The following is a 25,998-nucleotide window of genomic DNA, read 5'->3' as shown; positions in this document are numbered from 1 at the left end:
CCCCCATATTCTAATTACTAATTAATTACAATAAATAATGCCGCCGCCACCTCTTAACACCTTCTTTTGGCGTACTAGTATGTTTTTATTTCGACTCAACCCATATCTTACCTTCGCTTCTTATGTATAATCCAATCATTAATCCTTTTAAACAAAACCATATATCGTGAAAAACTTTGTTATATGAAAGAAATTTCATATTTTTATGTTGGACTTTATTACAGTCATGCGTAATAAATTACTTGTTTGTTCTTGAGTTGAATTTGAAACTAAAATTATATGTTATGCTTGGAACTATTATTTTTTGAAGACTTGAGAGACTGTTTTCTTCGTCTAATATTTCATCAAAAATTCTACCGAACATTCACCTTCAAAAGAGAATAATAATATAATTTGTGTGGTATCTACTAAAGTAACCTTGATTCTCTCTTTCTTATATATTTGATAGATTAAAATTTGTAAAATTTTATCCAAAAATTAGTTTAAGATGAGATTCCGATATGTGGTGGCAATTGTATAGTCAAAGGTTTAATGAATTAAGGCCTATTTAAGAATTTAAAATGTAACCATGATTACGATGAAATGTTAAAACTGGAGTTTCTAAATCAAACTCGCAATCGTCCATTTGCACTCCCACGTGTATATATTTCCCCACAAGCAGCCACTTTCAAACCACAATTTAATAACTTTTTCCAAAACTACTCTTGTCACATTATTATTCCAGCTGCCATGCATTTTTGTGAAATTAAAGCCTTTGCAAATAATTTTCAATCACTTTCATTCCACATTAAATAACAAATTTCATGCACCAAAATTTCAATTTTATATTTAATAAAATTACAATTTTAACCTCAAACAAACATAAAATATATCAAAGGTCTAAGAAATTCGACTTTTCCTATCCACACATCAAATTGAAAAAAAAGTTTACATTGTCAAACGTATTCTTGTAGTTTGTTACTTATACTATTAACTAGGAATTATGTGATGCATGTGATGAATCAAACATTTTGTGCATGCAAATTAATATTTTCTACATAAGTCAATGTCGAAGTTAGATTATTATTTTAGAGAATTATTTCACGAGTTGCTTTACTGTTCATCTTGTTGAAAAAAAATGGATTGATTTTCATTCCTTGATATGAGCTTTATTTTTCTCCAAAAAAGAAAAAAAAAAAAAAAAAAAAGTCAATATTAGGTCAATGTTGGAAGCTTCAATTTTTTAGTCTTTCGAGGTTTGTTTCACAGAGTATATGGATTCTATTTTATATTTTTAAATTTATTGAGTTCAACAAATATGTATTTAGCAAACAACCTAAATTCTGTTTTTATTTATTTATTTATTTATTTTTGGATTCTATGATCTAAACAATGCAAATTTTGAAAACAATATTTTTATGTTTTCATTGTATTCAGATTTTGAAATTTTAAATTTTAAAATGAGAATTATATTAAATAAAGATAAAAATATTTAGAAATACAATGTGTCATGTTATAAACTTAATTCATTTTTTAAAAAGTATAAGGTTATTTATAAATAAATTAGTAATAGTTTATTGTCAACTAAATATTAGTATGTAACTACAATTTGTTTTATGATTTATAAATATATAATATCAAACACATTTTAAAGAACTGTTTAAATTAGAATTCTATTTTTGAATCTATTACCAAACATTTATCTAAACACATGAAATACAATCCCATTTTCATTGAATTCCTTGTCTTCAAATTTATGTCTTCAAATTCTCTACCAAACAGTAGAGTTGGATTAGACTAAAAAATTATAAACCCTAAATTTGTCAAGAAAAGTTCAATCATTAGAGACCAACATGATAAATATCAACACAAAAATTGGAAGAAAAAACGAGCGTAAATCTTAGAAATTATAAAGTTAATGTACTAAAATGCATGTAATAATGTTCTTATTTTCTTTTATTTATTAAAACGTTTTGTCTTTTACGAAGAAAATTTATTTAATTAATGGGAATTAGAGAGTGACATGAGCTTTAGTATAATTAACATGTTGTAATTATATAATATGCAATTTGTTTGAAATTAGAGTGGTGTGTGCATATTTGGGAGAGGTGATTTTAATATTTAATTATTTGACCGCAGATGACAAAACTACCCTTATTGTTATCTTTCGAGCTACAGATGAAAACGATGCACCAACAAATCCAGCACGAGAATAAAACAATAATTGCTATACATTATAATACTAAGTTTTGTATTTTTACTTTTATTTTTTTTTCCCGAGTTTGGATAAGGTCGTTCTCTGATTATACAGATAATTCATTACTTGATTTTTTTTTTTTTTTTTTAACTATATGGAATAGAATCGAACCTCAAAATTTAAAGTTGATAAAACGAATTCATGCAAATGAATTATACTCATACTGGCCACACAAGCTCAATTATTAATTTATGCAATTCTGCCTTCTAATAAGATAGATATTTTATTCGTTTTCCATATATAATCTTTTATTTTTATTAAATTTGGTAGATTGATATAGTTCAATAAAGATTCAACGTATAAATCTTTTTTAGTAAAACGAGTGGAAATTGGAATATGAGAAATTTGAACATCCAACCTAAAATAGAAATAGTATATGTTAATTATTGTTTAGCCATATATACGTTCATGTTGGCTTCACATATATGTTTTTAAAACAGGTAAGTTTTATTTTTAGAGGTCAACGATACAGTAGACGTACGTGGAGATTAGAACCCTTTGACGTTATAGTCTTGGTCGATGGTAAATGTCTTAACCAAGTTGAACTATACTAGGGTGTGGTTAGTTTAATCTTTCAAGTGTTAATTTTGAAAATAAGTTATTTTAGGAAAAAAATTGAAGTGTTTGACAACCTCTCAAGATAGCTTTTAAAACACTAATTTCAAAGTATATTTTAAACGATTTTTATCAAAAGAATTTAAATAAAAATAATTTTTTGAAAAATAATTTTTTTCTTTAATCAATCTAAATAGATGATACTTAAAATAACATCAAAAGGACATTATATATATAGGACGAAATAATTCATCTCTATCTACTACAATTGAAAAGAGATTTTGGGATGATAATGACACGATTTAAATCACTGATTTAGTATTTAAAACTTTTTATATTTGTATTTAATAGTTCTTGGGACTGTAATTAAAAATGATATAATTGTTTTCTAGGTTATATTTTTGTTGGATAAAAAATCTGTTTGAATTTCATGTAAGATTGACAACAAGGCTGAAGCAGAGTGGGGGATTCCCCATTCCCATCCCCATGGGGTATTTCACCATCCCCGTCGGGCGCAGGGACCCATCCCTTTTTTTTGTAATATATATAATTATACATAATTATATAAATAATTGTAAAACTAATATATATTCATATAATTATTTATTATATATATTTATTCGTACAATTAATATATATATTAAAAAAAAATTAATCGGGGTCGGGATCGAGATCAGGGATGGGGCGTGGGGGTGTCCTATGCAATGAGTTTGCATAAAATGGGACCAAGAAATAAGTCACTCTTACTTTATAACGCTATTTACTGTATATGACTGACTATTTCACTTAGATGGCCTAGGTAACTCGATCTTAATCCTGAGCTAACTATAAACTCCTGTTTATTCAGGATTATCCTTAAATTTGCATAGGTGAGGGTTGACTCAACAACGCCGGCTCAATAAGCCTTTCATTTCAGGGGTAAGACCTAATAGATAGCTGAGGACATAGGGTGCAAGACGGAGTTCACGCCTACTCGATCTAGGGATAGGAGAAAAGTTGTTCTCTCAAGTACTGAATCCAGGTCTCGAACAAGGAGCCCCACTCTCTCACTGGGCTGAGAGAGTTTGGTTTAGTGATTGGATCAAAAACCAGTTGTTCATTGGAGGATAAGTAGGAACTTGAGGAATAAGATGTAATCTCGAGGATAAAACAGATATTTGACCCAGTCGTTATTACGAACAACCTGTGGTGGGTTGACTTACTAATTATGGTTAAATCATGTGAACATAATATATCTACAGTGAGGGGAGTGCAACTATGGGCTTTAGTGAAGTGACCCATCAGTTAACGAATGTGGGTTAATTTGGTCTAATGAGTTTAGCCAATTAATCTCGGATCGTTGGAGCCCATGATCTGTAGGTCCACGAGGTCCCCTACTAGCTTGTAATGGATTAGCTCTAGAGTAGCATAATAAGTTAATTTGAAATGTTCAATTAGAATTAAGGGAATTTGTAATTATATGAGATATAATTACGTGTTTAATTTTAGAACTAAACGGAATAGGATAATTTATATTTAAATATGATTTAAATATATAAAGATGGATATGTGTAAAAATTAATTTAATATTTGATATTAAATTAATTAGTATTACTTAAAAATTAATTTATGAAATTAATTTTATAAAATTAATAAAATTTTTCGTTTTAAAATCAAAATTGATTTTGATGGAAATTGAAAAGTTGGTATAATACACAAATGGAAAAGCAAGTTTTTCCATTATCCATCTTCTACTTGCTCACACAAGATCCATCACCATTACCTTGTGTTACTCCAAGCATGAGCTGCAACTCATGCAACTCTCTTCCTTGTATGATGGTCTGCAATATATTGAAGAGATTGGAGTGAATTTGGGCATGCAATCAAGAGAATTTTAGTTGAAAATTCGTGCTGAAGAAAGTGTTCTTCAACAAGATTGCTGCTATGAGCAACTCTCCATAATCCCTTGATTCAAGCTTGTTTTGAGTCCCACAACTCAATCTAAAGTACAAAGAGAATAGTGAGGAAGATCTTGAGGTGGTCTACAACAAGATTTGGAGAAGATTGCAGCTGGAGATCGAGCATTGAAGAAGTTCTACAAAGGTATGTCATAAAACTCACTTGTTTATGTAAGAGCATGCTTTATATTTTACCAAAATTATGAATTAAAGTGCTTAATGATCCTTGTTGCTTCCGCAGTGGCTGATATAATCCTACAATAGGTATCAGAGCATCATATAAGCATTCAATTCGGTTTAATTTTAGTGTGGTGGGTGTTTAATATGAGTTATATGAAACTGATGCACTGATATGGTTTTCTGAGTTTTGGCTTTCAATTTCTTTTTTATTTCTCATTTAAATTTGTAATTGGCTCTTGTTTGATGAGTTTATATGTGTTCTCAAGAGTATGTAATTTATTTGGAGTCATTAGAGTTGAAATTAAGTTGTAATTGAAGAAACAAGTGAAGAAGGCCGAGCTACTGTTCCAGTTTTTTAGCTTCTCCTTAAAATCGTTGTTGGGCTTCAGTTGCTAAACGATCGTCTAGTACCAGGCATTACACGATGTAAAGAAAAGCTAGACGATCGTATGGCAATAGGCGTTGATCGTTGAGATGTTGGACGCTAAGCGATCGTGTACCTACGAGAGCTAGACGATGCGTTGATGTGCTATACGATAGCACTACGCGATTGTTTAGCTTTGCGTGGGAACTAAACGATGCGTTGGAGGTGCTATACGATGGCACTATACGATTGTGTAGTCGCATCGCTAAACGATACGATGAAGTGCTAAGCGATGCGTTCAATTTCTATGCGATGGAACTAAACGATCGTGTAGCTACGATGCTGAACGATGCGATGATGTTCTATGCGATGGAATTAAGCGATCGTTTAGCTGCAACGGACACTAAACGATGACATGAAGTGCTAGGCGATGGTGTTAAGCGATCATGTAGTTCTACCTGTGAGCTAAGCGATTGCACTATGTGATAGATAGATGACACTAAGCAATCGTGTGCCTCTGCCCAACACAAGGTGATGGCGTCAGATGATTACCTTCAGTGCTACACAATCGACCTTAGCGAGACTTTAAGGTTGGACCGAGAGCAGCTAGTTTGACTGATTTTCTCGAGGTCCAATCTGGTTCAGCCTCAAAGGGTTTTTGGCTGGTCTGGTTCAGACTTTGTTGGTCTAGTTCAGACTCATCCAGTCTGGTTCAAGATGCTTGGGTTCGGTTTGGAGCAGTTCGAGCGATTCAAAGACGGTTTTGAAGCTCTTTGTAATAGTTAAGTTTTTGTTTGCTTGTTTATGCCAAAACTAAAACCATATTAGTCTGTATTTAATTATTTATGCATTTGATGTATGTTATAATTAAATAAATCTTATATGTTCATACAGTATGCCATTTAAATTTAAAATCCTACCATAGGAAGCATGTTACATGCACTGAAAGTATGTTATAATAGTTATAAAATATAGTATGCATGTTAGGGTTTCCTGTATTTAATATAAGTGTTATATTAAATAATGAATACCTTTATGTATATTATGGATGTTTAGTATGTCTAAAGTTTTATAAGATGTTATAAAATTGGGTTAGACGTTTAAAATCCATAAAGAACAGTTGCATGCTCACATAGGTTGGCCACCTATTTTAATAGTTAAAACTTGTAAAACTCGGATTATAAACTCAACTGGTATATAATCCTGTCTAAGGTTGGGAGTACTTAAGTTGACGGTTTACGAAACACCTCCTACCTGGCGATTATGACCGAATTATTAAGCATTGGTAACCGATTTTATGAGCATACGTGATTGATGTGAGGTAATAAAATGGTTTATCACCTAAGACATCGTAGGTTAAAATCCAATTATAAGCGTTATACTTGGATAAACCACATAGACTTAGGGGTTGTTTTATTAGCCGAAAAGAACCTAAGTATATATCTACCCAATAGAACACTTCAGTGGCAGTTTAATAACTTCTATATGATAGAGTTATTAAAACACTTCAGTGGGAGATTAATAACCTATATGATATGTTATTCTTAGCTCTCACGTCTCTAAGAGTTCACAATTGAGATTTAAGCGGTACTTCATGTCACCCTGGGAGTGACCTCCATACGGAAAGTTTTTTTTAGCTTAAATCTAGATTGCGGTGAATAAAAGGAAGTTGTTCAAACATAAATCAATTATTTGATATATAGATTTCAACTGCCAAGTCTCCACATAGTTTACACCGTGAGATTCATATGATGCTTCGTGTCACCGTGGGAGTGACCTCAATACGGAAAGTATTTGTATGAGTCAATAACAAGGTAAACGGAGGAAGTAGTTCATAGTAAGTGGGTGAAGGAAATGTGTCAACATTGCACATTCTGACTGTTGTGATCCAATGAACGTTAGGGCTCGAGGTGGGTATGAATATTTTATCTCTTTCATAGATGATTATTCAAGATACAGATATCTCTACCTAATGCAACATAAGTCTGAAGTCCTTGACAAGTTCAAGGAGTATAAGGTTGAAGTTGAAAACTTGTTAGATAAGAAGATAAAAACACTACGATCTGATGAGTTATGCTAGACCTCCAATTCCAGAACTATATGATAGAACACGAGATTGCATCCCAACTCTTGGCGCCTGGTACACCTCAGCAACATGGTATATCAGAAAGGAGAAACAGGACCTTGTTGGACATGGTTCAGTCTATGATGAGTTATGCTCATCTTCCAGACTCATTTTGGGGTTTTGCAGTGGAGATTGTTTGCTATATCCTGAACAACATTCCCTCGAAAAGTGTTCCTGAAACACCTTTTGAGTTGTGGAGAGACTGTAAAGATAGTTTACGCCACTTCAGAATTTGGGGCTGTCCGGCACATGTGCTAGTGACTAATCCAAAGAAATTGGAACCACGTTCGAAGGTTTGTCTCTTTGTAGGCTACCCCAAGGAAACGAGAGGTGGATACTTCTATGATCTAAGTGAGAACAAAGTGTTTGTTCCTACAAATGCTATCTTCTTGGAAGAAGACCACATCTAGGATCATAAGCCACGAAGTAAGCTCATTTTGAGTGATATTTCTAGTGAGATTGAGACTATGATGGTTCAACAAGAGTTGTTGAACAGACTGACAGATAGAAAGGGTTGTTGAGGTCCGAACATCTAGTCAACCAGCTCAAGAGTTTAGACTTGCTTAATGGCTACACAAGATGTTACCTACCATTTTGGGGATTTGTCTGATCATGTAGTTTAGACTTGCTTAATGGCTACACAAGGGTCGTCGATTCAAACTTACCATTTTGGGGATTTGTCTGATTTGGGAGCTAGGAACCCAGCTACACAAGATGAAATTCACTTCTTACTCGAAGCAGGGGTAAGTAGATAGATAGCTCCCTTAAGGACTGATTTCAGGGCTTGAACAATGTGACGCCACACACTTTCTCTTGGCCCTAGAGATGTTCACACATAGTTGGACTATGTTGTATTGTTTATTAGTGGAATCAGTGGTACTTAAGGAGTGAGATGTAACTACAAGGGCAAAACGGTAATTTGACCCAACTGTACTTACGAGCATCTATGAAGGGTCATCGTACTCATGATTGGTTATATCCGATGGATGCAGAAATATATCTGTTGTAAGAAGAGTTCAGCTGTTGGTCTTTAATGGAATGCTTGACAATTAACGGATGGTAGATCTCGTGGCTAAAGAGTTTAGTCAGCTATTCACAGACCGTTGGAGCTTCGAGCCACAGGTTCATTAGGTCCTCTGGGTAGCTTAGATAAAGTCGAGAACTAGTGTTTGGGTTAATTTGAAATGTTCAAATTGACTAGAGGAATTTCGATTATATATGATATAATTTGACTAGTTAATTATATATGATATAATTGGCTAAATGTATGAGATATATTATTTTGGAGGAAATTAGATATAAATATGATTTATATCAAGTAAAGGAGAAAATACTATAGTAGATATGTAATATCAAACTATAGGTTAAAAATATAATATGATTATATTAATTAATTAATTAATTGATTGATTTATTATATGATAATTAAGCAAAAAAATCACATTTGGATGTGGGTTAGTGGGGCAGCATCGGTTATTGTAACCGATGAAATAAAAATGAAATTGTTTCATTTTGAATGGTGAGTTCAATCGCCCGTCCAAAAGAAAAAGAAGAAGCGCGCTGGTGAAAAGAAAACGATCGCTTAAGTAAATCGAGAGCCTATGCGATAGTCGCTCTTCGTCTAGACGATCGTTCACCTCGCGCCTAAACGATCGCACACTAGTTCCTATACAATCCCATAGCTTCTTTAAATGATCGTAGTGTGTGTCGAGTTTGCTGAATGATCATATACCATTTCCTAAATGATCGTTCAATAAAACCTACAGGATCGTGTATGTCTCCTAAACGATAAGCATCGTGGTATACGATAGTACCTTTTTTCCTCCCACTTGCTTATCGCCTACACGATCCATGCTTCCTCCTTCCTCTACCAAATTCACCAAAGACCACGCTTTAGGTTCTCACTCCGAGAATAACTAGGGCTCTTTTCTGGTGGTGTCATCCCCGTGGCGTTCGTGTTCGTCCGGTTGTTTGTTCTACTGCAGTCGACGCTTCTGCTGGGTGTTGGTAAATCGCGTAGATATTTTTCGCTGCTTTGAGTTCCGAAGATTGAAGATTTTCTTCAACTGGTAGGGCACTCTCTCCCTTGTTATATCTTGTTCATATCATGCCATTAATTAAGATTTGTTTGCATAACTGTAATTTGAATGTATATTGTGTATTTTGGTCATGGTGAGATCGGAGCGATCTGAGCGTGCTCATGAAACTCTTTGGTAAGAGATCCTTCATGACTGACATTAAGAAATGGCTAGCTGCCCAGTTCCAGCTGAAAGATTTGGGTGAGGCGTAGTATGTTCTAGGAATCCAAATCATTCGGGATCATAAAAACAAACGGTTAGCCCTGTTTCAGGCATCATACATCGATCAAATGTTGATTTGATACAAAATGCAGGATTCCATGAGGGGTTTATTACCCTTCATGTATGAAATTGTTTTGTCTAAGGATCAATGTCCTAAGACACCTCAAGAGGTTGAGAAGATGAGACAGATTCCTTATGCTTCAGCTGTAGGAAGCTTAATGTATGCAATGTTGTGTACCAGACTCGACATTTTCCATGTAGTAAGGATTGTCAGTCGGTATCAATCCAATCCAGGATTTGATCACTGGACAGCAGTCAAGATAATCCTTAAGTATCTTCGGATAACGAGAGACTACATGCTCGTGTATAGAGATAAGAATCTAATCCTTATAGAATACACGGACTCTATCTTTCAGACCGATAGAGATTCTTGCATATCGACAGCGGGGTCAGTTTTCATTCTGAATGAAGGGGTTGTAGTGTGACAAACGAGCAAGGATGCATCGTGGACTCCACTATGGAAGCCGAGTACGTAGCCGCTTGTGAAGCAGCTAAGGAAGTTATTTGGCTGAGGAAATTCCTTTTAGATTTGGAAGTTGTTCCAAATATGGATTTTCCTATCACTCTTTATTGTGATAACAGCGGGGGTGTGGCAAATTCTAAGAAGCCTTGGAGTCATTGTCGGGGTAAGCATATAGAGTGGAAATACCACTTGATCAAGGAGATTGTGCATCGCGGTGATGTGATAGTCACGAAGATCGCGTCGGAGCACAATGTTGTTGATCCCTTTACAAAGGCTCTCACTACTAAAGTGTTCGAGGGTCACCTGGAGAGTCTGGGTTTGCGGGACATGCGACATCTTGTCTAGGGTAAGTAGAAGATGATACTGGGGTATGCCCTAGTTTATTGTATATTGTACATGTTTTATATTGTATTGTACATAGTCTCCCGAGGCATTAGTACAAGTGGGAGATTATTGGGATTGGTGTCCTAATTCTCCCAGAGTCTCGTTGTTTGTAATTATACACATTGTTTTATGAATAAAATAACTGTTATTTCATTCTGGCATTTACTCATATCCAATAAACAAAGCTCCATGGTTATCTTATGTAAACTTAAGCATGTATATGGGAATACAAGTAGATCATGCCTTAAGTGATAACCTAAATAGGTCTATAGTATAAGGATTAAGGTGGAATACCCGATCCTGGTAACACTATGGATACAATCCACTTTGTAGAGGTTTGCAAGTGTTGTAAACTATTACAGATGGTAGATCCTGACCATTCATATGAAGACATGCGAGCGGGGGTGTCCTATACAAAGAGTTTGTATAAGACTGGACCACGAAATGACTAGACTCTATATATAACGTCGTTGATACTGGAGACTTACATCTCACTTAAATGACCATAGGTAACACGACCTCAATCCTGAGTGTTTTGGGTACTCCTGCCTTTGAGGGCGGTCCTTTGATTAGTAGGTGAGAGTGGCAGATTGCCAACTTAACATGTCTACCTTTTTGGAGACTTGTCTGATTTGGGAGCTGGGAACTCAATACACAAGATGGAATTCACTCCTTCCCCGAAGTAGGGATAAGTAGATAGATTGCTCCTTTAAGGGCTGATTCTAGGGCTTGAACATAATGGCCACAACTTCTCTTTAGAAGAGAGGACTTAGTCATAGTAGGACTATGACTTATGTTAATTAGAGGATTCAGTGGTATTTAAGGAGTTAGATGTAACTATAGGGGCATAACGGTTATTGGCCAAACTGTACTTACAAACGATCTGTGAAGGATTGTCGCACTGTTGATTGGTTAAGATGGACACATAGTATATCTGTGTAAGGAGAGTTCAGCTGTCGGTCTTTAGTGGAGTACCTGAAAGTTAACGGATGGTGGATCCCGTGACAAAAGAGTTTAGTCAGTTATTCACGTACCGTTGGAGCTTCAAGTTACAGGTTCATAAGGTTCTCTTGGTAGCTTAATGGATTTAAGTTGAGGATCAATTCTTGGTTTTGATTTGAAATGTTCAAATTTACAAGAGGTAATTCGATTATATATGATATGATCGGTATGGTGTATGAGATACATCAAGTGGAGGATTAATGTAAATGAGATTTACATTAAGTGTCATAGAATAGAAAAAGATCTATGGTTTATATGTTTTATGAGATGAAATATTAAAATTATAGGTTATAAATATATTATGGTAAGTTAGTTATCATTTATATTTATAATAATATTAATTATTAGATAATTATCTCTTTTTCTCTAATAACCAATTGAATGAGAGGTTATTGGTGGTTTCATGGTAACTATGAGATAAAAAGGAAAAATGTTTTCCTAATTTTAGTAAGAAAAGAAATAATATTTTCAAAATTGTGATTATGAAATTTCCATTCTCGAAAAATTCTCACGGAGAAGTTGTCAAATAAATCAGATTTACTAAGCGACAGCTTGAAGTTAGCTAAACAATCGTGGAGTGTTCTTACACGATAGACACTCAGCAAAACAAAGAGCTAAACGATCTCATAGCTTTTCCTAGACGATCACATAGATTTTCCTAAACGATTGGGCATCGACCTATACGGTAGGTTGTTCCATCTCCCACTTGCTCAATCATTTACACGATTGTGGTTCCTTCGGTTTTCTGCCTCAAACCAAGTTCTCACAGAGCCCACCCTCTGGATTCTCACACCGAGAATATCAAGGTAACCTTCTTGGTGGTGTTATACTCAACTCGATACAGTCGAGGTTATTTGGAGGTCGTTCGCGGTGTTCAGGGTGTTTCTGACCATGGTGATCACTTATTTCGAGTGCGCAGTGTTCGTGCAGTGTAGCGGTCGTGTTGGACGAACGTTCATGTGTTGCTGTATTGCTGTGATCGAGCGTTCATGATCAAGGAACTTGAAGATGAGTCTACAAAGGTTTGTTGATTCTTCCCTTGATCTGTAGTAAAGCATGCTGTAATTTCTATTTTATGCATAACCGCATGATTTCGTTTGTGATGGTAATTATAATGTATATATACGATTGAAATTTGGAAAGATCCTTCCGCTGCTCATGGAAATCCTCGTGTTTGATTTCCTACAGTACCTAACAAATTTACATTGAACATATATTTGGTCTAAACTTTGTACATTTTCCTTTTCCTGCAGCTTCAACAACCTAAAATAATAGTAACATTAAATGGACCTAAATAGAAAAATGTTGGGGAAGATGAATCAACTTCGATCGAAGAAGCGTCGTGAAGCAGCGTGATGGAAAATAACCAAGTCGACGTGAAACAGTGTGATGGAAGATGAAGAAGAAGAAGAAGAAGAAGAGTGAACGAAGTCGCTCTGAAGAAGAATATGAAATGTTGGAGGGAAAAATTGGCTGAAGAGGAAAAATCGGGCGGGACTTTTTTGGTATTTCACACCATTTTTGGGATTTGGTTGGGCTGCAACTTTCCGTAGGTTTTTTTTGCTACAGATTGTAATTATTTTGGCCTAGTTTTTTATATTTAAAAATCGCCTATTAATTTAACTAATTGTTTAGAAGTCCAATCCCAGTCTAATAATTGTTTGAAATTATGCATATGATGTATGATTTAATTTATATAATTATGTCATAATGTATGTCATATAGTAAAACCCCACCATAGGTTATGCATTATTCATGCATCATCTATATTATAAATGTTATAATATATAGTTGCATTATTTAATTTTATAGCATGCTTATGCATCATATAGTATAAATGTTATAATATATGTTTGCATGTATTAATAACATAGTCATGCATCATTTATATTATAAGTGCTATAATATATAGTTTGAATATATGGATGAATGTATTTTATAAAAGTTATAATTAAATGAAATTAGAAATTAAAAAACCAATAATTTAGAATTGTATGTAAATCTTAGGTTAAAATCATTTTTCTAAAAATAGTTTTAAAATATGATTTAACCTAAAATCGCATTTCTAACCAGATTAGAAATAAGTTTAATCTTTTAATCAGTTTAATAGGATTAAATTGATTTCAATTAAAATATTAAATTTGTAACAAATGTATCTATAAGGGACCTTTTGTCTAAGGCTAGTTCTGTCTAGGCTGGGGTATTTAAGTTGACGGAAACGGAACACCCCTATCTGGAAACTGACTTGGAAAGATGAATTAGATAGATTTGCTAAAAGCATGCAATTATTGATTAAGGTTTATTAAAGTGCTTAATGAACATTAATCAAAGTTGTTAAACTATCCAAAGTAAGTGTTACTTTTGGGCAAATTTAAACAATCACTTAGTAAAATAATTAGCTGTATTTTTTACAGTTAAATTAACTTTAGGTAAAACACTTAGTAGGAGGAAAATGAGGTAGGCTGGGGTATTTAGGTAAAACACTTCATTTTTCATTTTCACGTTTCTCCATCAAAGTTCACGTCGTGAAATCTATACTCAGCCTTGAGGCACCTTTGCTTGTGTCCCCCCTAAGGGTGGTGTTTGTATAGGTCAATACCAAGGTGAATTGAGAGATTATTTATAGTAAGTAGGAGTATGACGTGTGTCAACACATCCTTCAGTCTCTCTCATTAGTTTGTAATAAATTTTCATGCTCGGCCTCGAGGCACCTTTGTTTGTGTTCCCCTACAAATGGCATTTCCATGACTTTTTACTTAAACTCCAGAAATGGATAGGATTGCTTTAGTTTTTGCTCTAGTCGGTTTTTTCCTACGATTGGCTCATTGAGACAGAACTCTAAAATCTAAAATGGGGGGTTACACTTACAAGAAAATGTTATGCAAGTTAACAGTTTTTGGACCGAACAATGGTGACTGATATTTACAGTAACTAAGAGTTGTTCTGTATATTGGTTGAGATGGTCTCATTTCAGTGAAAGGGTACTTGATCACCCTACGGTGGCTTTTACCCTGCCTCACAGAAACATTATTGCAAAATAGATGTCACATAGGGTGCATTATATTATTTTGCTAAATTTGATTGGTTTTTCAAATGGGTAATGCTTAAATACTAATTTAAATAAATTGTATGTTTTAGGATTTTTTTCATTATGACTTCCGCGACACTAAATTTGCTCGCTCCCGGCAAACTTACCAGCGAAAATTACACAATATGGAAAAACATAATCAATATAATATTAATCATGGATGACCTGAGATTTGTCCTTATGGAGGATTGTCCTCCTATTCTTGCTCAAAATGCTCCTTGAAACGTTCAGAAGGCATAGATGGGAAAATGAGAAAACCTGAGCGTATACCTTGGCAAGCCTTTTTTATGTCTTGGCCAAGAAGCATGAGCCCATGATCACTATCCATGAAATCATAAAGTCCCTACAAGGGATGTTCGAATTCTTCGACACTTTCAGGCGGATTGTAAAATCGTCCACCAGTCGCCTTATATTGTCTTTGGTCATATCTAATAACTAGCCTCAATGTCAACTAGATTTCAACAACGCCTTCCTAAATGGCACACACAAGGAGGTCATGTACAAGACTCAACCACTGGGATTCGTAGACCTTGACTATCCATCCTATGTCTACAAGATGAATAAAGCTATCTATGGCCTCAAACAAATGCCCCGAGCTTGGAATGATGAACTTAAAGCTTTTCTCACAACCATTGGGTTCTTAGTCAACAAGGAAAATGCCTCTTTATATTACTTTTGAAGATCCTCATCGATTATTCTTCTTCTCATCTTTGTGGATGATTTCATCATCATAGTTAGTGATAAGGGGTTCATCTCGAAACTGATCCTAACTCTCGACTCAAGGTTCGCCCTAAAAGATCTTGGTCGTCTAAACTATTTTCTTGGGATTCAGATTTCATATCTTCCAAATGTTATCCACCTAAACCAGGCGAAGTACATTTCTAACCTGTTAGAGCGTTTTCATATGTCCATTGCTAAACCTTGTCCAACACCAGCCGTCTCTAGTAAGATATTGTTCCTTCATGCTAGAAGTCTTCTTGCTGGCCTCTTTCCCTATCGCAGTGTCCTTGGAGCTCTACAATACCTTGTAAATACACAGTCGAACATTGCTTTTATCGTCAACAAACTCAACCAATTCTTGAAAGCTCGCACTAATGTATACTAGAAGGCTGCCAAACGAATTCTTTGTTACTTGAAAGGTACTCATTCTCTTGACATTCTCATCCAACCCATGATTCATTAACTATCACTGCATTCTCCGATGTCGACTAGGTTTCCAGCATTGACAATCGAAAATCAGTAGTTGCCTATTGTGTTTTTCTTGGCACCTCATGAATATCCTAGTCATCCAAGAACCAGATTGCCTTTGCCCGATCCAGCACTTAGTAAGAATACCGCACCCATGCTCATGCCTCTGTTGAAATGACATGGATACGACAGCTATTGGAAGAAATTGGTTTTGGTTTCCTCGATACACATGTCCTTTGGTGTGATAGCATCAAAGTTGGAGCTCTTGCATCAAACCCAGTTTTTCATGTCTAAACCAAACATATTAAGATTGATGTGCATTATGTTCAAGATCAGGTTCTCAAGAAACACTTTGATGTTCGGTATGTTCCTTCTAATGAACAAGTTGCTGATGAAGGATCTCATATCTAAGAGTTCCATGAGCGCGTTCGGATCGTTTCGATCTCACAGTGACCGAAATACAATAATATATATTCAACATATACAGTTATGCAAATAAATCTAATTATCGACATGATACGAACAACAAATTAACAAAGGGATAGAGTTCAATACCAGTTGAAGACAATCTTTAATCTTTAGAACTTCAACGCAGCGGAACCCTCCAAGTGATCTACCAACGCCCGATGGAAGCGTTGATTGTAGCAGCATGAACAACCGCGAACTCACGACCGCAACGGGGACGACACCACCACTAAAGAGCCCCAGATTTCTCAGAGTGAAAACCCAAAGGGTGGACTTTGGTGAATTTGGTAGAGGAAGGAGGAAACACGAATCGTGTAGGCGATAAGCAAGTGGGAGGGAAGAAAACGCTATCGCATAGCAAAAATGCTTATCGTTTAGGAGGAGCTACACGATCGTGTAGTATTTACTGAACAATCGTTTAGGAAAAGGTACACGATCGTTTAGTAAAGCCGGCACACTATACGATCATTTAGAGAAGCTATCCGTTCGTGTAGGAAATAGTGTGCGATCGTTAAGCGCGAGGTGGACGATCGTTTAGGCGGAGAAGAGCCATCGTATAGTCTCTCAAGTGATTGTTTACTTTCATCAACGAGCGCTTTCAAAATCTTTTGGGTGAATGACCGACTAACTATCAAAATGAAAACCTTTTTCATTTTAATTTATCGGTTACATTAACCGACAATCCCCACTAACCCACGTCCGAACGTGAAATTTGGATTAATTATCATATATCCATATACTACAGACTATTTTGGTTATCACTCAAGACATGATCCACTTGTATGTCACCACATACATGCTTGAGTCACATACAGATAATCAGAGATTTTATGTTTATTGGTTTGTGGTAAAGCAAATATAACAACCAACTGAGCAAAATACAAGATGTGAAGTTAATATCATATATTAACAATACAAGCATTCGTACAAACTGTTTACAAACTACTGGACACGAGACTTTAGGGCATTAACCCCAACAGCTAACACCCTCACCAAAGCCCTTTCACATTCTTAATTTTTCTCTCTGAGATCCAAATTCGGGTCAATAGATTTAACGCCTAGTTTGAAGGGGATATTACAATATGGTAGTCAACAAGTGACTCAGTACAGTTGACCTGATGCGTACAGTGACATGGACGAAGCCTTTATCAATTATTCCTCTCCATTTTCTGTTATTCGCTGACCAAATTGTATAACTATCCATGTACATTATGTTTCATTGAATATTCTTTTTGTAAGTGTATGTAATTCACCTTTGTGCTATTACTCTTATATCAGGGAAATATCAATACAGAAGCATCTCCTAAATCTTCTCTCTTCTAGTGTTTTCTCATTTTTACCAAAGCTTCATCATTCCAGCAAAAAAAAAAAAAAAAAAAAAAAAGACATGGAATAACGTGTAAATAAACTTTCCTATGACATTATTTCAGCTTTTTTTATTGTAGAGAATCATAATCATCAAGTACGTACACGCAATTCAGATATCAAGAATATGAACAAAAAAAAAAGGAAAGGAGATTTGTCCCATGCAACATATAATTAGGAATTAAATGTGGTACAATCAGTTCTAATCTCACCCACAAGGCCAGTCTTAACCCCCACTCTCCCAAGCCGAACCATAGCCTCTGCAAACGCTTTATTGAACCTACTACGGTCATTAGCAAACCCACTCACAGTGGACTGTGATAGTGGGTCCGTAAAAAGCACCTGATCCGACGTGAAAAGCCCCTTGTGGTTCACTAGATTTTGGTAATACACATTGTCCATTTTCTTTGGGGTTACTGGATCCATGTTCACAGCGATCCTAGGGTCCACGTCTTGGGGGCAGGCGTCCATGAGCTGCTTGGCGTAGTTCGGGTCCAGGGAAGGGTCCACTTTGGACGTAGCTGAGAAGTTGTAGAGCCGGTTCGCGAAACGACTGCAATGTGAGAACCCAACCGTGTGGGCTCCTGATAGTGCAATCATATCGGTTTGGGTTAGGTTGTTTTTGGCGAACATTGTGTTTAGTTGGCCCAGGTTGAAATTTGGTCCCGGTAAGTTTCCGGCAACCAAAGATGCTTTCGAGATTAGCCCATCTCGCCGTCCTAATTCCACCGAGAAATTTGGCCCTCCCGCCTATAATATCAATCAAATCATATCCTTAATCTAAAACATTAATGATAAAAAGTAGATAACAAAATAATAAACTAAATGGTTATTAAATAAGACCTAAATTATTAGTCCTAAAAGTGTTATCCACGGCAAAAATTCTATTAAGGTGATTAAATATGAATTCTTCTTTAAAATTTTCTCTCTCGTACATTTAACATTATAAAACTATCAATCACATCTCTTCTAAATAGTTGAGTTTGAAAAAACTAACCAAAACCACAACGTCCCTTGCAGCGATGGCCAATATATCCGCACACGATACTTTTCCAGGACATTGAGCTTCCACTGCCTGCTTTGCCTTAACCACGGTATCAAATCCATCTCCCGCCAACGATAAGTTGTCCTCCGAGTCTTTTTCAGCGTCACCACTTGCAGATGCTATCATAACCGAAGCATCACATCCCTACAACTTTACAACAGCGCACAATTAACCACCCATTACAAGCTTTTCTTTTTGGTTTTGTTTTGGACAATATGTGGAATAGAGCTTGAAACAACGATTTTAAAACCTCTTGAATCACCCGAATGAGAGTTCAAACGAATAAGATATAGCAAAAAGAAGCGTAACGAGAAAATACTCGAGGTAGTGATATGACAGCCAAATCATCAAATTTGACCAATTGAGAGTATCACGTATAACTATAGGTTGAGTGACACATGGGACCTTAAAATTGTATGAGGTGGATTTTGGTTTTCCTTTAAACAAAACGATTTTATAATGTTTTAAAAGAAATTGTAAAAGAAACTATAAAAAAAAGGGAAATTTGACCCAACGGTCAAACTATTTTTAAAAAATTATTATATATATTACTTTTATTTTCTTTTTACTTTTCCACTTTTTATCTTCGTCTTTCATTTTACTTTTTGGTCAATCTAATGGTCCAAATTAAAATATGATTTTTACTCTACTTCGCTTTCTTTTCATTCTTCATCTTTTTCAAAATTATTTGAATTTTTTCATAACTTTACAATCCTCAAAAATTGCGAAAAGATCACCATTGTTCATCTCTCTCAAAACTCTCAAATTTCATTATTTTCATCCTATTCTAGGGAGATATTTTCATTGTATTGTGATGATTAAATATTGTAAACTCAAATTCGGGCATCTACTCTATTTAGGGAGTTTATTGTGTATTTAAAGCTTCAAGAATAGTATAATGGTTGGATCCTAATCCGTGAAAAGAATCGGGTTTGCTCTTGAACCCGTAAAAAAAATAAGATAATAGTTTGACTCTCATCCGTGGAAAGAGTCAAAGAAGATTTTCAAACAAAATTCCAAGAGGTGTTTGGAAAAGTGAATGTAGGTCGAGTTTGACTGAATCACTATAAAAATCACTTTGTCTTTTTCTTTAACTCTTTCCTAATTAATTTTCATTTATTTTGTTGTTTGCTCTTGTTGGTTGATATTGATCGGATATATTATTACATACTTTTTATCAATATTGTTGTGCAACCCAATTTTTTTTTTTCAAATTTGTAATCTAATCTTTTTCCTCAAAATATTGAAATTAAAAAAAAAAAAAACGCTCTTGACAGTGATATATGTTGTATATGAAAATCCTAGATATGAAAATATGCGGAATTCCTATGAAAAAAAAAAAAGAAAGAGTATAGGTAGAAAAAAGAAAAAACTAATAGGTTTTATTAATTTAATATAAAAATTATTTAATTAGTTTAAATTGAACATATTTTTCAAAAAGTTTAATTAAACCATATTCATCCCTCTATGGTTTCGATACCGATCCAACATCTGGCATATATTTAATTATTTAAATATTTTCTTTTTCTACGTAGTGTTTAAAGAAGTACAATATATAACTTTTTTAATCTTAGAGGCACTACTCATTCTGTAATCTACAATATATCATTTTCTCTTAAAAAAATTGTTCTTCCTATGTTCTGTGGACATAGTTAACACATTGTTAGTGAACCATGTAAATTTGTATGTCAATTTTTTTTCGTTCTTTCATATTTTTTCGTATTCTTTACTTGATTTTATAACAATATATGTAAACTTATTAAATATTATTAAAAGTTTTGATGCTTATATTTTAAAATTTTAAAAGGTTTATGCATCACATCTATCGGATACTTTAAAAGTCCATGACCAAACAAACCAACACAAACTTAAAAATTAATGAGGACTTAAAGTTGTAATTTAACCTCATAATTGTTTGAATAATATAGAAAGCAAATGTTGTAAGTTACCTGAACAAAGCAGTCATGGAAGAAGAGTCTAAGAGTTGCTGGAATAGTAACGAATGTTTGGCTAATCTTCAGGGTGACGGCCTGGCGAACGATTTGTTCGACATTTGGGCACGTCGAATTGTAGAAGTTGAGCGAGAGCTGAGCGTGGCCGACCCCAATGAGCATGCAAACCAGAGCTAAACAGAACGCCACTCGCATTGCCATGGCTGCCATTAAAATGTAATGTGATGCTTGGTCGGTTTTTGTAGGTTTAAATACAGATAAGGGTGGAGGAGAGGGACAGCTAATTAAGAACAAAATTAAAGGAACTTAGTGGGTTAGTTCCTCCCATGTTAAATGATTGGGTCATTAATTTTTTAGTTTAGTTGACTTCATTAAGCCAGGGATTTCAAATTTTTAAAACCATAATTGTGAATTTTGGGATGTCTCATCAAAAGACCTTGTACAAAGTTTCTGCATAAATGAAAAATAAAAAATGCAAGTTTGCTATGATAGTGGAGCATTGATGCTATATATATATATATATATATATATATATAAAGAAAATGGCCTTTCTATTTGAGCAATGATGAGGTGTAACCGTATTTCTTCGTATTTCTTATATATTTATATGGTCTTTCTTATACCTAACACTAGTGAGAAGAAAAAAGTTGGAAGAAAATGTAGTTTTAATTTCAATTGTTATGGGGTGAACCTTAAAGTACAAATGGATTGGGATATTAAGTTTGAAGTCTAACAAAGCTTACAGAAGCATTCAAAAGATCTTGAATTTTCTATCCACGTAGCTAAGTCAGGGTATGACTCTAATACCACTAGTTTGTTACCTCCTACCTATCATTAGAAATAATTGTCTTTATTTTATATACTTATAATCATCTCATTATCTAGCCCATATAAAATTTTGGTTGAGAATTCCCAACAAAATGTTTGTAGAAATATATAAATAAAAGGGATCCATCTTGTTATTGTCAATAAGAGATATGCTATCAATACACAATTCAACATAAATATAACTTCAATATTAATTTAGACATGTATCGAAGTGTACTAAGCACAACACTACTCAATTCGTGCCAACAGGTCATATTCATGCATCAACATCTAGAATATTTTTCAATGATGACTGTTTGTTTAATTTCAACCTTTCATGCATCAACATTATTTGGAATCAATTAAAGATCTTGTATTGATTCCATCTTATATGATAATTAAATCAACTTTTTATTATAAATATTATAAATTATGTGTAAAATAGATATCAATTTTTAGTGTCAAAAGCCAAATGTCACTCTATTTATACCTCATGTATGTTGTCACGTGTCTTGTAAATACTCATTTTTAGTGTCTAAATAAACCACCTCCTACTTGCTATTTTGCTTATAAATAGAAACATTTGGTGGAGCTCGTAAGATACACACATTGGTGAAAATTCAGAGAAAGTTGGAGAAAGTGGAGAAATTTCTTATTTCATATTTTGGGTTGCTTTATTTTATTTTGTTTATTTATGTATTATGTTTTATTTATTTTAATATTTATTTATTTTATTACATATTATTATTATATTATATTTTCTTCATATCCATATTCTCGTCATATGCCGTTGTGCTTCTCAAATTCACTAAACGTTATCAACATGAGCTCCTGTCATTTCCTTTGCTGAAGGTAGGTCCTAAAAATAGGTCGAGTTTTTTTCTCTTTATTATAATTAATAGATTTAATGTTATTTTACATATTTAATATCTATTAAATTTCTAATATAAATACAATATTTCATGATATTGCTATCATGACGAATCTCACAATATTAGAATTTGTCACTCTTGATATTGATGGCAATATTATTTGTCATGGTTGCTTGATGCTGGAATCCACCTGGATGTTATAAATTTTGGAGAGACTATTAAAGAAGAAAATACGACATTTGGTCAAGACAAAACAAAAGCTATGATTTTCCTTCATCATCATCTCCACGAGGGATTGAAAATAGAGTATCTTAAATAAAAGATCCACGTATCATGTGAAAAGATTTGAAAGAAGGGTATGATCATAAAAAAACAGTTATTCATCCTAAAGCTCGTTATCGATGGATGCATTTGAGGTTACAATATTTCAGATCAGTAAGTGATTACAACTCCGTATTATTAAAATCAGTTAGAAATTATTGTTATATGGAGAGAAAATTACTGACGCTGATATGTTAGAGAAGAAATTTTCTACATTTTATATCTCGAATATGCTCATGCAGCAGCCATATCGAAAGAAAGGTTTTAAACAATATTTTGAACTAATTTCATATCTTCTCATGGTCAAACGAAATAACGAGTTATTGATTAAAAATCATGAATCTCAACCAACCGGAACGAATCATTCCCTGGAGTGAATGTTATGAATTTTAATAATAATCATGGTCGAGGTCGTGACCATGGCAGAGGAATAAATAATTATTATTTTTGTAATGGTCGTTCTAATCATTCAAATTTCAAAAGAACCACGCAAAATGATAATCACAAAGGAAAAGCTCCACAAGATAAGAGTTCAAAACGTGTTGAAAATAAATGCTTCTAATGCGGAATGACTGGGTATTGATTACTTAACTGTCATATGTCAAAACACTTGGTCAATCTCTATCAAGCCTCCCTAAAAGGAAAAAGAGAAAAATATGGAAGTAAATTTTGCATACGAGGATAATGATCATATTTGACCCTATTGGGATTGATGTCCTAAATCTAGTGTATCTCGTGATTTATAATTTTGTTAACACAAATTATTTATTTAATAAAATCAAAGATATTTTATTTAACATTTAGATAGAATTAATTCAATCCAATAAACTAAGATCAAAGGTTATATGATGTCACTTGAACAGTATGTGGTTGACATACAGGTGGTTCATGTTCAAGTAAAAACCTAAAGGTTTGCAGTAAATGGATGAAGGTTGGGCGCCTTATCCTGGTAACATTACGGATACGACCCACTTTATAATTGTTACATGAGATCTAAGTGTTACAAATAATATGAACCATATTGTTCGTGTAAGAACATGTGAGTGAAGGTATCTTGTATAAAGGAGTTTATACATAGACTGGACTACGTTAGTTTCTTTTTATAACACCGTTACTTGAAGAAACTAATATTTTACTACGATGACCATAAGAAACTTGACCTTAATCCTGAATGAGTTATGAACTCCTATTTATGACGGCAGTCCTTTGATTTGTATAGGTGGGAATGGTTATGATAACCAACTCAATTATCCTACCATTTTGAGGATTTGTCTAATTAGGGAGTTGGGAACATAGCTACACAAAATGGAATTCACTCATTCCCATTCTTTGGGAAAGTAGATAAATGGCTCCCTAGTTTCAGGTCTTGAATAATGAGACTTCAACCTCTCACTGGCTTGAGAGGTGTTGGTTTATAGTTGGACTATAAACTATTTGTTCATTAAAGGAATTAATGGTACTTAAAGAGTTAGATGTAATTGTAGGGGTAGAGCAGTATTTTGACCCAACCATAGTTATGAACATTTGTGAAGGATCATCACTATGTTGATTAGTTATATCCATGGACACAGAAATATATCTACAGTGCAAAGAGTTCAGCTATCAGTCTGTAGTGGAGTGATCGGTAGTTAATGAATATTAATTAATTGGATTATAGGAGTTTAATCAATTAATCTCATATCATTGGAGTTTCTAATCTATAGGTCCATAAAGTCTCCTTGTTAGCTCACTAAAAGATAGTAATGAGAAATTATTTAAATTTTTCAAATCAAATGAGGGAATTTTATATTAATGAGATTAATATATAATGGTTAATTATAGATATGATCTATAAGCCAAATTACGTAAGAGAGATATTTTAATGAATTAGATTCATAAAGAGATAGTACACATATAAATATGTGATATTTATATGTTAACACTATTACAAAATCTACATTACTTGACACTTGTAGTTTTTAATTACTTGACATTTCTGTAGAAAAACCGTCAAGTAATATGATTTGGATAAAAAAATGTCAAGTAAAAGGGTTAAAAAAGCGGAGATTGTTGGAATATTTCAGATATTTCTACGCGAACCTTTACTTGACACGATTTTCATGTCAAGTAATATAAGGTCTTACTTGACACGTTTCACGTGTCAAGTATAAGAAGCTCTTACTTGACATTTTTTTCGTGTCAAGTAAAATATAAAAAAAATTGCCTAATAATATTTTTTTTCTTACTTTAATGAAAAGCCCTAAATTTATGATTTCATTTTCTCTAGCCACCGCATTTCTCTCCTACCCCAAACCCTGGTCGTACGAAAGGTGGTCCGTCAGTGGTGTTGTCCGTGGTCGTCCGCTGTTGTTGAGATCCGCTGCCGGTGGTGTCGTCTGGTGGGTCATCTGCTGCCATTGAGATCTGCTGCCAGTGGTGTCATTCGGTGGGTCGTCCACTGCCGATTTGTTATCCGATGGGTCATCCGCTGCCCGTGAGATCTACCGATGGTGTCGTCCGTCCGTGGTGCCGCTGGGGTTTTTTTTATCCGATGGGTCGTCCACTACCGTTTAGGGTTCTTCATCGCCCGCTGCTGCTGAGATCTACCACTGCCACTGGTTGTGTTGTCTCCATTGGGATCGTTCGCTGCCATGAGTAAGTATTTTTTTTATTTTTTAAATTAAAAAACTGAGTTTAGGACTTTAGTTTGCATTTTTGTTATGTGTATGTTTTTTTAATTGAAATGTGTATGTTTCTTTTTTTTTTTTTTTTTAGTTTGAGGATGCAGTTTGTGATTAGATTAGATGATCCAGTTTGCAGATGCACTTACGGATTATTTTTTTTTTTAGTTTGAGGATGCACTTACGGATGCAGTTTTTTTTAATTTGAGGATGCAGTTTGTGATTAGTTTAGGATGCAGTTTTTTTTTTTTTTTTTTTTTTTTTTTTTTATGTATGCAGTTTGGACTTTTGAGTTTAGTTGGAGTGTTGTGATTAGATTAGATTAGTTGTTTATTATTATTATTATTGTTGATATTTTGCTGATCAGCTTGGTTTTATGAGTTTTTATGATTCTGTTGCAATATAATGTTTGATTATTTGGACCAATTTTTGGTGAGTTGTTTATATTTTAGATGTTAATTTTGTTGATCTGCTTGGTATGGATTTTTATTTCTGATTAATAAATTTTCAAGTGTTTAGTTAACAAAAGAGGATTTTATATTAAATCATTATTTTATTTTATATAATTTGTAAGCTAACTTTGCTTGAGTTTTTTTTTTTTTCCCGGTGTAAAGTTTATTTCATTCTGA

The 25,998-nt window shown here is 34.0% G+C and overlaps 1 protein-coding gene across 1 annotated transcript; it reads right to left on the bottom strand.

The window, feature by feature from the left end:
- Positions 1 to 17,747: 17,747 nt before the first annotated feature.
- On the bottom strand, positions 17,748 to 20,919 carry LOC120076697 (peroxidase 51-like). The gene is made up of 3 exons (XM_039030596.2): positions 20,707 to 20,919; positions 18,710 to 18,901; positions 17,748 to 18,462 (listed from the first exon to the last, which is right to left on the bottom strand). The coding sequence occupies exons 1-3, from the start codon at positions 20,917 to 20,919 to the stop codon at positions 17,887 to 17,889; spliced, it is 981 nt and encodes a 326-aa protein (XP_038886524.2). The 3' UTR covers positions 17,748 to 17,886.
- Between the last annotated feature and the right edge of the window lie 5,079 nt (positions 20,920 to 25,998).

Source organism: Benincasa hispida, chromosome 4 (genome assembly GCF_027475165.1).
Source record: "Benincasa hispida cultivar pf3 chromosome 4, pf3_genome.v1.1, whole genome shotgun sequence".
NCBI classification, from domain to species: domain Eukaryota; kingdom Viridiplantae; phylum Streptophyta; class Magnoliopsida; order Cucurbitales; family Cucurbitaceae; genus Benincasa; species Benincasa hispida.
The sequence above is the reverse complement of the archived record's forward strand: the minus strand, read 5'-3'. Positions and strand labels throughout refer to the sequence as shown.

Coding starts and splice junctions, on each gene's coding strand:
- LOC120076697 (XM_039030596.2), bottom strand. CDS start 20,919: ATGGCAGCCATGGCAATGCGAGTGGCGTTCTGTTTAGCTCTGGTTTGC. Junction 18,902..20,706: donor TCCATGACTGCTTTGTTCAG/GTAACTTACAAC, acceptor GTAAAGTTGTAG/GGATGTGATGCTTCGGTTAT. Junction 18,463..18,709: donor CAAGGGACGTTGTGGTTTTG/GTTAGTTTTTTC, acceptor TTGATATTATAG/GCGGGAGGGCCAAATTTCTC.